The sequence below is a fragment of the Mesoplodon mirus genome, assembly GCF_964341445.2.
Source record: "Mesoplodon mirus genome assembly, chromosome: 3".
NCBI classification, from domain to species: domain Eukaryota; kingdom Metazoa; phylum Chordata; class Mammalia; order Artiodactyla; family Ziphiidae; genus Mesoplodon; species Mesoplodon mirus.
In genome coordinates this window covers 122063696-122076380 of record NC_138978.1, presented here as the reverse complement: position 1 = coordinate 122076380, position 12685 = coordinate 122063696, and the positions used below count along the sequence as shown (strand labels likewise).

General features: G+C 42.0%; 1 protein-coding gene across 1 annotated transcript; it reads right to left on the bottom strand.

The window, feature by feature from the left end:
- Positions 1-5209: 5209 nt before the first annotated feature.
- On the bottom strand, positions 5210-6336 carry LOC309799216 (olfactory receptor 10Z1-like; the record flags this gene model as incomplete). Its single annotated transcript, XM_082612202.1, is given in 5 exon segments — positions 5210-5233; positions 5237-5272; positions 5276-5652; positions 5655-6094; positions 6317-6336. Coding segments are annotated over 5 exon segments (897 nt in total).
- Positions 6337-12685: the final 6349 nt, after the last annotated feature.

Sequence of the window (12685 nt, the reverse complement as noted above, 5' to 3'; positions counted from 1 at the left end):
CCAATATTTTAGTCTATAAAATGGAATCACACAGAGAAGACCAGCACAGCACACATTTTCTTCTTAATCTGTCCATTTTTCATACTTCCCCATTAAAGTGAAGTTATTACTCTCAGAACAGCAAAATATGAGCATGGCAGGTCTTTTTTTTTGTCCTGTATGTCCCTGAATTTTCTCCAAAATTTTAATGTGATAAAAAGAATCTTTGTTTTGATTTACTTCTATCTCCTATTAGTGTTAAGAGTCAGTAGAATTTTTATAGAATTAAGGAAAAGAACAAATGACACAATTTTGTTCCTATTTATGGCTGAGTAATACTCCTTTATATATATATATATATATATATATATACTTTATATACTTATATATATATACTCATATATATATATACCATATCTTCTTTATCCATTCATCTTTCGATGGACAATTAGGTTGCTTCCACAGAGTGAAGTAAGTCAGAAAGAGAAAAACAAAGATCGTATATTAATGCATATACGTGGAATCTAGAAAAATGGTACAGATGAACTTGTTTGCAGGGCAGGAATAGAGACACAGACGTAGAGAACGGACATGTGAACACAGAGGGGGAAGGGGAGAGTGGGATGAATTGGGAGATTAGGTTTGACATAAATATGCTACCATGTGTAAAATAGATCCCTAGTGGGAACCCGCTGTATAGCACAGGGAGCTCGGCTCAGTGCTCTGTGGTGACCTAGACGAGTGGGATGTGGGGGAAGAAAGTCCAAGAGGGAGGAGATATAGGTATACGTAGAGCTGATTCACTTTATTATACAGCAGAAACTAACACAACATTGGAAAGCAATTATATTCTAAAAAAATAAAATAAAATAAAAGCTCTAAAAGAAAAAAGAAAAAAGAAAAAAGAAAAAAAAAAAACAAGAGGTGGTGCTATTTCCAAATAATTTCCAGACCAGGTTTGATCTGAACAGGTTTGAATGCTGACATTCTGTTCTGACTTGTAAAAATTTATGGTGTCATTTGCTTGTGAGAAGAATTAGTTCATTTCTTTGCTCAGTATGAAACTGCCTAGCTGTTTTTGTATCCTGCACAGACTCCACCTCCTTATCCATGTATATTGCCACTTGGTTACCATTTCAAGTCTCAATCTCATTCTTTGTATAGAAATTAGTCCTTGCTAAGGGAAAAATCCTGTCACAGGAGCCATTTATAGAAAATTTGGTTAAAACTATAAAGCTGTCTTTGCTGCTAATAATGTATAAATATTTTTACTGATTTTTGCTTAAACAATTGGGTACTATGAAGTATGACAATAATAAAAGTATTTCAAAAAATGTTCATAAATGTCTAAATTGTGTTACCAAATTATGAGTTACCAAATATGATTACAGTTGAAAATATTCATAGCCCAGTAGGCCATCAAAAATCAGTGTCATTTAATATCACACTGCCCAAATATGGAAAATCTAAAAAATGTATGTTTGTAATAACCAAAGGCAAAAGTGACTATGGTTTCATTCTTCTCCTGAACCCTGCCAAGTATCTGTAAGTGCTAAAGCAGATTATTAAGCATGTGGTTAGTCTTTAAGGCAAAGGACCAGTAGTACCATCTCATAAAAGGAGATTAATAATATAGAGGCTAAAGAAGATTGTATTTATCTAAAGAATCAACAAAAATTCCCTAAGAAGATGGTACTGTTAGAGTTACATACAGCATCTTCTGAAATCAGATTCTGACCACCCATGCACTCAAGCAAAAAATTGTAATATGGGAATTATCATACATAATTGGGGACTATAAATATTCAATTTATAATATTATAACAATTAGAACTTGTATCAAATTTTCCTCTTGATCTCAGGGTTAAGTTCCTAATATTTCAAAGTGATCTTTTCTTGACCTTCTGTTTACTTACTTTGAACTGGAATCCCTGCTGCTCTTTGGTAACTCTTTTCTTTACAATTTATAGAGGGGAGCCTGCCTCTGAGACCCAGCCCTGAGGCTACATTCTTGATTTTTCTTTTTTTTCTTTTTTTTTGTGGTACACGGGCCTCTCACTGTTGTGGCCTCTCCCGTTGCGGAGCACAGGCTCCGGATGCACAGGCTCAGCAGCCATGGCTCACGGGCCCAGCCGCTCCGCGGCATGTGGGATCTTCACAGACCGGGGCACGAACCCGTGTCCCCTGCATCGGCAGGCGGACTCTCAACCACTGTGCCACCAGGGAAGCCCTTGATTTTTCTTTTATGATTCTTATTGCTTGATTGGGACTCAAAAACGATTCCACTCTTAACAGAACTCTCCCTTTTACATTCTATGGGCTTCCCTGATGCCAAACATTTGCCTGGAAGCCATCTGATTCTTTTTTCCTATAGCCTGATCCATTTCCCAGTACCTACTCTTCTCGGGTCTCTGGATCTAGGTCCATCTTCCTACATTCTCCAGTCAGACACTGTGCCAGGTAACAGCACTTTACTCTTCTTTGGCTGGTTATATCATGAAATATAAGATGCTGGACACTGTCAGCGCTGGCTTCTGCCAGCATGAACTAGGTAACAAATATGTCAGGCTAAATTGATTCTGCCTAGAAACTCCAAATAATAAAATATGGTCATATTGGTTGTTTCATGTATGGCAGACTCTGTTCTAAAGATTTTATCTTAATCATCACAAAAAGGCCTACAAAATAGATACTGTTAAAATTTCATTTTGCCATTGAGAATAGAGGCACAGAAATGTTAATAAACTTCCTCTAGATCACACATCTAAAAAGTGGCAAAGCTAGGCTTTAAACTCAGGAAATCTGACTCCAGAGCTTTATGGAATAAATTGGCTCTTTAAAGAACAATGAGTTGGGCATATGTGGTCATGTTCACATCAGAGAGACCTCTGCTTTGCTATGTGTATACGTATGTATATACCTGGGAGGAGGATTTGTTCTTTTTAAGCACATGGCCATATTCATAATCAAGGGAGGGAATTTGAATCACCTAGGCACATTTTGTAAACTATTTCTTCCTGTCACCCCAGATCAATTGTGTCAAGGTCTATTGAGATGGCTCCCAGGAACATATACTGAAAGATCCCTCATGTGATTTTTATACCCTTTCATACTTAAGACTACCACATTTGGAAGGTAGATTGAACTTTGAGTATTACATAGCAATTTTTAGAACATCTTTACCCATCATTGCTGAGTGTGCATTTAGGGAATGTTATGCTAGATGAACTGAACAGGTTTTGGAAATGAATTTGCTCAAATACCTCAATGCAATGAGGAGATTACTTCCAGACCTAGTGAAAAGGAGCCTAGAGTACATGGCTTTTCTCCCCTAACCCAAGTCTTTCTGCCATTTAACTAAATCTCCTACTTCTCTACAACCTATTCTCTTCTCTTGGACTAGCTTTCTTCCTGCCAAATTTGATTTCCACTGAATTCTCCCTAGAGGATATGTTTCTTCCCTGAGAGCATGTAAAAATATGGATTCCTATCTGAAAAACATTCCCCCAATGTAAGTTCTTTCCTCTCTCTTAAGTTTTGTCCCACTTCTAACTCATGGAAGAATCACATGAATCCTACATTTTCAAAATCTCTTATGTTTCCATTTCTTTCAGTTTCCAATACCTCTATCCTTGTTCAGGTCTTTTTGCCTTTCTTTAAATGATGGCAATGGATTTCTTACTGATCTTCTTGCCTCTGTTTTCTCCTTGCTGAGATTTATCATCCTCTCTGCTGCTGGATTAATCTTCCTAAATCAGTTCCCAGATTCAACTCCACTCTCTGCTCAAAGGTATACTGTGTCCTATCTTCCACTACCAAAAGTATCAAGTCTGAAGCAAGGTATTCACAATGCTCTCCTAAAAGAAATCTTAACCCAAGTTAACTTCACCCATCATTTGTGAGATATTTTGTCCCTCTGGACAACTCACCACACTCTGTAATAAGCCTATATTGTCTTGCCACTGAGACTGTAGTTATTCTGTTCTGTCTTCTTAGAATATATGCACTTTATTTCCACTTACTGCATTCAAAATTTACTCATTCTTTAGGAACAATTTCAAGTACTACCTTAGACATGAAATCTGCTCTGATCCTCCACCGAAAATAACCTCTCCCTAAACTAAAAGCCAGTATCACTTTGCTTAGCACATTATTAATAGTAGCAGCTGACATTTATTGGAAGATTTTTATGATCCAATTATTGCACTAAATTATTTACTCGTATGAACCTGTTTAGTCAGCCACACAAAACTATGAAGTTACAACCGTTTTACAGGTGAGGACTTTGAAGCTGAGAAAGATTAAATAACTTACCCAGGGTCACACTGTAAGTGGCAGAATCTGTATTCAAACTTCTTCCTGACAACTGTGTGAATTCATTCCACCTTTACTTATCCCTAGAAATGTCTGGTACCATGCATGACATATTGTGAGTTGAAAGTAAAATAGGCAGGACAGAGAGTTCCACCATAGATTCTAAAGAGTAGTATCCATACTAGGGAGTGACTCAAGTGAGGAGGTCCTTACACCCAAGATTAGGAGGCCATTAGAGAGCAACAACTATTATTGAAGGAAATAGGAAATAAATCTATTTTCTGAAATAGAAGTTAACCAACTAGAAGAGCCAATTAAAAAGAATAGGGCAAAGTAATAATGAGCCAGAGATAAAGAAGACAACTACATGAAAAGATTAAAGACACTTTTTGGGAGAGAAAAAATAATAATAACTGACCTCTTCATTTAGGAAAGCATTCAAACTGATTTGCCAACCTTATAGTCACTGAGTTTCAGCTCTTGGAAGAACATTATTGGTCAGATAATCTAATTATGAAATGATTTTAGAAATCTCTACAGTATCCCTGACAGTGCCCCAGCCAACCCTGCTTTGAACTTGGGCACTTGAAACTCCCCTCATCTTGTTCAGCTCAGTTAGAAAATTCTTAATGAACTGGGTTTCAGGAACTAAGTGTGGTGTATGGGAGGCTGAAAGTGAAAATTCAGAGTCTGAGATCAGTGTGAGTTAAGCACAGTAACCAGAGCAGGAAACCCTGCATCTGCATTTCCCAGAAGCCCTGGGGGTGAGGGGGCATGCAAGAGACCGGATGGGGCTCTCTTGGGGAATTGGAGTTGGGGTAGCTTTGGTCTAAAGCCCTGAATATCTGTCCCTTTGGCTTGGGTTTCTGGTGTATGTCCAGCCTACATAGAGGATACTATCCCATTATGGTAGCCTTCATCCTTTACCCAGCAACCTCCCTCAGAAAGCATTTCTCAGGGCTGTCTGCACAGCCCTATTTCATGGACTATAAATAGTGGGATTGAGGAGGGGAGTCACCACAGTATAGGTGACAGCAATAAGGTGGTCCTGCTCAAGAGAGTAACTGGCTTTGGGTCTCAGGTACATGAAGGAGGCATAGCCATAGTGAATGATGACCACTGTGAGGTGTGAGGGGCAAGTAGAGAAGGGCTTCTTCCACCCCTCATTGGAGGGGATCTTCAGGATTGCTGTCAGAATGTAGGTGTAGGAGATAGTGATGAAGGAGAAGGAGACCAGGAGGACCAACAGGCTGAGGATAAGGATCCCTAGCTCACTCAGGCCTGTATCTCCACAGGCCAGGCTCAGCACTGGCAGCGTGTCACAAAAAATGTGTTGGATCTCATGGGAGCTGCAAATGGGAGGTGGAAAATGACCAGTGTCATTCCCAGCCCAAAGAGATACCCACTCAAGAAGGAGGTGCCAACCTGGCTGGCATAGTGTAGTGAGGCACAGATGGCTACATATCTGTCAAAGCCCATGACAGCCAGGAGGAAGCAGGTGGTACAGGCCCACAAAGCAGAGAAGAACACTTGGACAGCACAGCCCACATAGGAGATGACCTGCCCACCCCTGACCAGGCCGGAAAGCATCCTAGGGATAATGCCCAAGGTATAGCAGGTCTTAGAGAAAGGTAAGAAGGAAAGGAAGAGGTACATAGGGGTGTGCAGATGGCCATTGAGCCTGATGATTATGATAATAAAGACATTGCTGGTCAGGGTGAAAAGATACAGGGAGAGGAACAATGCGAAGAGCACGAGCTGCAGTTCCCCAAAGCTGGAGGAGTCCAGGAATACAAAGCCCCTGCAGAAGTTTGCATTGGTCTACTCCATTCTGAGTGACATGCCTGATAGATTTGATTCTTTCCACCTTGCCAGAAGATGCCTTGTTTCTTTAGAAGGCAAGATGAGGTGGATTCTCATTTTTTTGTACCTGTTTTAACTCAAAAAGAAAGCTCTTTCTTAGACAGCAATAACCTTCAGAAATGCACTTATTAGACACACAGAGGTATGGATCTATTCTCACTTGTGTATATGTGCATACATGAACACAAATATACACAATATGCACATATGTGCACATACATACATGACTACATATATGCAGGCACATATATACATGCATACCCATGCAAAGCACTCACACATAATTATGCACATTTTACACATTCAAAACTCTACACTGGTTAGGATCTGCAGGGAAGGGAAGAGGCAGCACATGGAAAGGAGGGCCTGTGGAGTGTAGGGTTCCAGAGTTTGGAGGAAAAGCAGGAAACACAGTGAAAAGCCATTCCAAAGTGACCTGTTAAAAATTAAATAGAGGGGGAAGAACCAAGATGGCAGAGTAGAAGGACATGCTTTCACTCCCTCTTATGAGAACACCAGAGTCACAACTAGCTGCTGGACAATCATCGACAGGAAGACATTGGAACTCACCAAAAAAGATACCACACATACAAAGACAAAGGAGAAGCCACAATGAGACGGTTGGAGGGGGCACAATCACAGTAAAATCAAATCCCAGTACTGCTGGGTCAGTGACTCACAGACAGGAGAACACTTATACCCACTGGAGTGAAGGTTCTAAGCCCCACGTCAGGCTTCACAACCTGGTGGTCCAGCAACAGGAGGAGGAATTCCTACAGAATCAGACTTTGAAGACTAGTGGGAATTGATTGCAGGACTTTGACAGGAATGGGGGAAACAGAGACTCCACTCTTGGAGGGCACACACAAAGTAGTGTGCACATTGGGACCCAGGGGAAGGAACAGTGACCGCAGGGGAGACTGAACCAGACCTGCCTGCTAGTGTTGGAGGGTCACCTGCAGAGGCGGGGGGTGGCTGTGGCTCACCGTGGGGACAAGGACACTGACAGCAGAAGTTCTGTGAAGTACTCTTTGCCGTGAGCCCTCCCACAGTCTGCATTAGCCCCACCAAAGAGCCCAGGTAGGCTCCAGTGTTGGGTTGCATCAGGCCAAACACCCAAAAGGGAGGGAACCCAGCCCCACCAATCAGCAGTCAAGCGGATGAAAGTTTTACTGAGCTCTGCCCACTAGAGCAACAGTCAGCTCTACCCACCACCAGTCCCTCCCATCAGGAAACATGCACCAGCCACTTAGATAGCATCATCCACCAGAGGGCAGACAGCAGAAGCAAGAACTACAATCCTGCACCCTGGAGAACAAAAACCACATTCACAGAAAGATAGACAAGATGAAAAGGCAGAGGGCTATGTACCAGATGAAGGAACAAGATAAAACCCCAGAAAAACAACTAAATGAAGTTGAGATAGGCAACCGTCCAGAAAAAGAATTCAGAATAATGATAGTGAAGATGATCCTAGACCTCAGAAAAAAGAATGGAGGCAAAGATCGAGAAGATGCAAGAAAATTTTAACAAAGACCTAGAAGAATTAAAAAACAAACAAACAGAGATGAACAATACAATAACTGAAATGAAAACTAAACTAGAAGGAATCAATAGCAGAATAACTGAGGCAGAAGAACGGATAAGTGACCTGGAAGACAGAATGGTGGAATTCACTGCTGCGGAACAGGATAAAGAAAAAAGAATGAAAAGAAGTGAAGACAGCATAGGAGACCTCTGAGACAACATTAAACACAACAACATTCGCATTCTGGGGTCCCAGAAGGAGAAGAGAGAGAGAAAGAAACAGAGAAAATATTTGAAGAGACTATAGTCAAAAGCTTCCCTAACATGGGAAAGGAAATAGCCACCCAAGTCCAGGGAGCACAGCGAGTCCCATACAGGATAAACCCAAGGAGAAACTTGCTGAAACACATAGTAATCAAACTGGCAAAAATTAAAGACAAAGAAAAATTATTGAAAGCAGTAAGGGAAAAATGACAAATAACATACAATGGGACTCCCATAAGGTTAACAGCTGATTTCTCAACAGAAACTCTACAAGCCAGAAGGGAGTGGCATGATATACTTAAAGTGATGAAAGGGAAGAACCTACAACCAAGATTGTTCTACCTCACAAGGATCTCATTCAGATTCCATGGAGAAATCAAAAGCTTTACAGACAAGCAAAAGCTAAGAGAATTCAGCACCACCAAACCAGCTCTACAACAAATGCTAAAGGAACTTCTCTAAGTGGGAAACACAAGAGAAGAAAAGGATCTACAAAAATAAACCCAAAACAAATAAGAAAATGGTCATGTCGATAATTACCTTAAAAGTAAATGGATTAAATGCTCCAACCAAAAGACACAGCCTTACTGAATGGATACAAAAATAAGACCCATATATATGCTGTCTACAAGAGACCCACTTCAGACCTAGGGACACATACAGACTGAAAGTGAGGGGATGGAAAAAGATATTCTGTGCAAATGGAAATCAAAAGAAACCTGGAGTAGCTATACTCATATCAGATAAAATAGACTTTAAAATAAAGAGTGTTACAAGAGACAAGGAAGGAGACTACCTAATGATCAAGGGATCAATCCAAGAAGATATAACGATTATAAATATATATGCACCCAACATAGGAGCACCTCAATACATAAGGCAACTGCTAACAGCTATAAAAGAGGAAATCAACTAACACAATAATAGTGGGGGACATTAACAACTCACTTGCACCAATGGACAGATCATCCAAAATGAAAATAAATAAGGAAAGAGAAGCTTTAAATGACACAATAGACCATATAGATTTAATTGATATTTATAGGACATTCTATCCAAAAACAGCAGATTAGACTTTCTTCTTAAGTGTGCATGGAACATTCTCCAGGATAGATCACATCTTGGGTTACAAATAAAACCTCAGTAACTTTAAGAAAATTGAAATCATATCAAGCATCTTTTCTGACCACAATGCTATGAGATTAGAAATGAATTACATGGAAAAAAACTTTAAAAACACAAACACATGGAGGCTAAACAGTATGTTACTAAACAACCAAGAGATCACTGAAGAAATCAAAGAGGAAATCAAAAAATACCTAGAGACAAATGACAATGAAAACGTGATGACCCAAAACCTATGGGATTAGCAAAATCAATTCTAAGAGGGAACTTTATAGCTATAAAGCCTACCTCAAGAAACAAGAAAAATCTCAAGTAAACAATCTAACTTTACACGTAAAGGAACTAGAGAAAGAAGAACAAACAAAACCCAAAGATAGCAGAAGGAAAGAAATTGTAAAGATCAGAGCAGAAATAAATGAAATAGAAACAAAGAAAACAATACCAAAGATCAATAAAACTGAAAGCTCATTCTTTGAGAAGATAAACAAAAATTGATAAATCATTAGCCAGACACATCAAGAAAAAGAGGGAGAGGACTCAAATCAAAAAAATTAGAAATGAAAAAGGAGAAGTTACAACAGACACCACAGAAATACAAAGCATCCTAAGAGACTACTACAAGCAACTCTATGCCAATAAAATGGACAACCTGGAAGAAATAGACAAAGTCTTAGAAAAGTATAACCTTCCGAGACTGAACCAGGAAGAAACAGAAGTATGAACAGACCAATCACAAGTAATGAAATTGAAACTGTGATTAAAAATCTTCCAACAAACAAAAGTCTAGGCCCGGATGGCTTCACAGGTGAATTCTATCAAACATTTAGAGAAGAGTTAACACCCATCCTTCTCAAACTCTTCCAAAATATTGTGGAGGAAGGAACACTCCCAAACTCATTCTATGAGACCACCATCACCCTGACACCTAAACCAGACAAAGATACTACAAAAAAATTACAGACCAATATCACTGATGAATATAGTTGCAAAAATCCTCAACAAAATACTAGCAAACTGAATCCAATAACACATTAAAAGGATCATACACCATGATTAAGTGGGATTTAACCCAGGGGTGCAAGGATTCTTCAATATATGCAAATCAGCATCCGGAGGAAGATGGCGGAAGAGTAAGACGTGGAGATCACCTTCCTCCCCACAGATACATCAGAAATTCATCTACACGTGGAACAACTCCTACAGAACACCTACTGAATGCTGACAGAAGACCTCAGAACCCCCAAAAGGCAAGAAACTCCCCACATACCTGGGTAGGGCAAAAGAAAAAAGAATAAACAGAGACAAAAGGATAGGGAAGGGACCTGCACCAGTGGGAGGGAGCCGTGAAGGAGGAAAGGTTTCCACACACTAGAAGCCCCTTTGTGGGCGGAGACAGCGGGTGGCGGAGGGGGAAAGCTTCGGAGCCGCGGAGGAGAACGCAGCCACAGGGGTGCGGAGGGCAAGGCGGAGAGATTCCCGCACAGAGGATCAGTGCCGACTGGCACTCACCAGCCCGAGAGGCTTGTCTGCTCAGCCGCCGGGGCGGGCAGGGCTGGGAGCTGAGGCTCGGGTATCGGGTTTCGGTCGGAGCGCAGGGAGAGGACTCGGGCTGGCGGCAGGAAGAGAGCCTGAAGGGGTTGGTGTGCCGCGGCTAGCCCGGAGGGAGTCCGGGGAAAAAGTCTGGAGCTGCCGAAGAGGCAAGAGACTTTTTCTTCCCTCTTTGTTTCCTGGTGCGCTAGGAGAGAGCATTAAGAGCGCTGCTTAAAGAAGCTCCAGAGACGGGCGCGAGCCACGGCTGAAGGCGCGGACCCCGGAGACGGATGTGGGATGCTAGGGCTGCTGCTGCCGCCGCCACAAGGCCTGTGTGCGAGCGCAGGTCACTGTCCACCCCCCCTTCCGGGGAGCCTGTGCAGCCCGTCACAGCCGGGGTCCCGGGACCCAGGGACGGCTTCCCCGGGAAAGTGCACAGAGCGCCTCAGGCTGGTGCAATGTCACGCCGGCCTCTGCCGCCGCAGGCCCGTCCCGCACTGTGTGCCCCTCCCTCCCCTCGGCCTGAGTGAGCCAGAGCCCCCGAATCAGCGGCTCCTTTAAACCCGTCCTGTCTGAGCAAAGAACGGACGCCCTCCGGTGACCTACGCGCAGAGGCGGGGCCAGGTCCAAGGCTGAGAACAGGGAGCTGTGAGAGCAGAGAAGAGACAGGGAAATCTCTCTGTGCAGCCTCGGAGGTAGCGGATTAAAGCTCCACGGTCCGCTTGATGTGCCCTGTGTCTGTGGAGTGCATGAATGGACAGCGAATCATCCCAAATTGAGGAGGTGGACGTTGAGGACAAGATTTAAGATCTTTTCCCCTTTTTCTCTTCTTACAATGAATTATCCCAAATTAAGGAGGTGGACTTTGAGAGCAAGATTTCAGACTTTTTCCCCTTTTCCTCTTTTTACAACGAATTATCCCAAATTGAGGAGGTGGACTTGGAGAGCAAGATTTTCGATTTTTTTTCCCCTGTTCTCTTTTTGTGAATGTGTATGTGTATGTTTCTGTGTGAGATTTTCTCTGTATAGCTTTGCTTCCACCATAGGACCCAGGGTTCTATCCATCCGTTTTTTTTTGTTTTGTTTTCTTTTCAATAATTACTTTTTTTATTTTTAATAACGCTACTATATTTTATACTTTATTCTATTTTACTTTATCTTCTCTCTTTCTTTCATTCCTCCCTCCCTCCCTCCTGTCTGTCTTTCTTTCTTTCCTTCTTCCCTCCCTCCCTCCCTTCTTCATTTCACTCTTTCTTTTTGTATCCTTCCTCCCTCCCTCCCTCCTTTCTGTCTTTCATTCTTTCCATCCTTCCTGCCTCCCTCTCTCCTTTCTTTCTTTCTTTTTTCTTTATTTCTTTCTTCCTTCCTTCCTTCCTTTCTTTCCTTCTTCCTTTCTTTCACTCTCTCTTTCTTTCTTCTACTAATTCTTTCTTTCTACTTTTTCTGCCTTTTATTCTGAGCCGGGTAGATGAAAGGCTCTTGGTGCTGCACCCAGGAGTCAGTGCTGTGCCTCTGAAGTGGGAGAGCCAACTTCAGGACACGGGTCCACAAGAGACCTCCCAGCTCCACATAATATCAAGCAGCGAAAATCTCCCAGAGATCTCCATCTCAACACCAGCACCCAGCTTCAGTCAACGACCAGCAAGCTACAGTGCTGGTCACCCTATGCCAAGCAACTAGAAAGGCAGGAACACAACCCCACCCATTAGCAGAGAGCCTACCTAAAAACATAATAAGGCCACAGGCACCCCAAAACACACCACCAGACGTGGACCTGCCCACCAGAAAGACAAGATCGAGCCTCAACCACCAGAACACAGGCATTAGTCCCCCCCACCAGGAAGCCTACACAACCTACTGAAACAACCTTAGCCACTGGGGACAGACACCAAAAACAATGGGAACTACGAATCTGCAGCCTGCAAAAAGGAGACCCCAAACACAGTAACATAAGCAAAATGAGAAGACAGAAAAACACACAGCAGGTGAAGGACCAAGATAAAAACCTACCAGACCTAACAAATGAAGAGGTAATAGGCAGTCTACCTGAAAAAGAATTCAGAATAATGATAGTAAAGCTGAT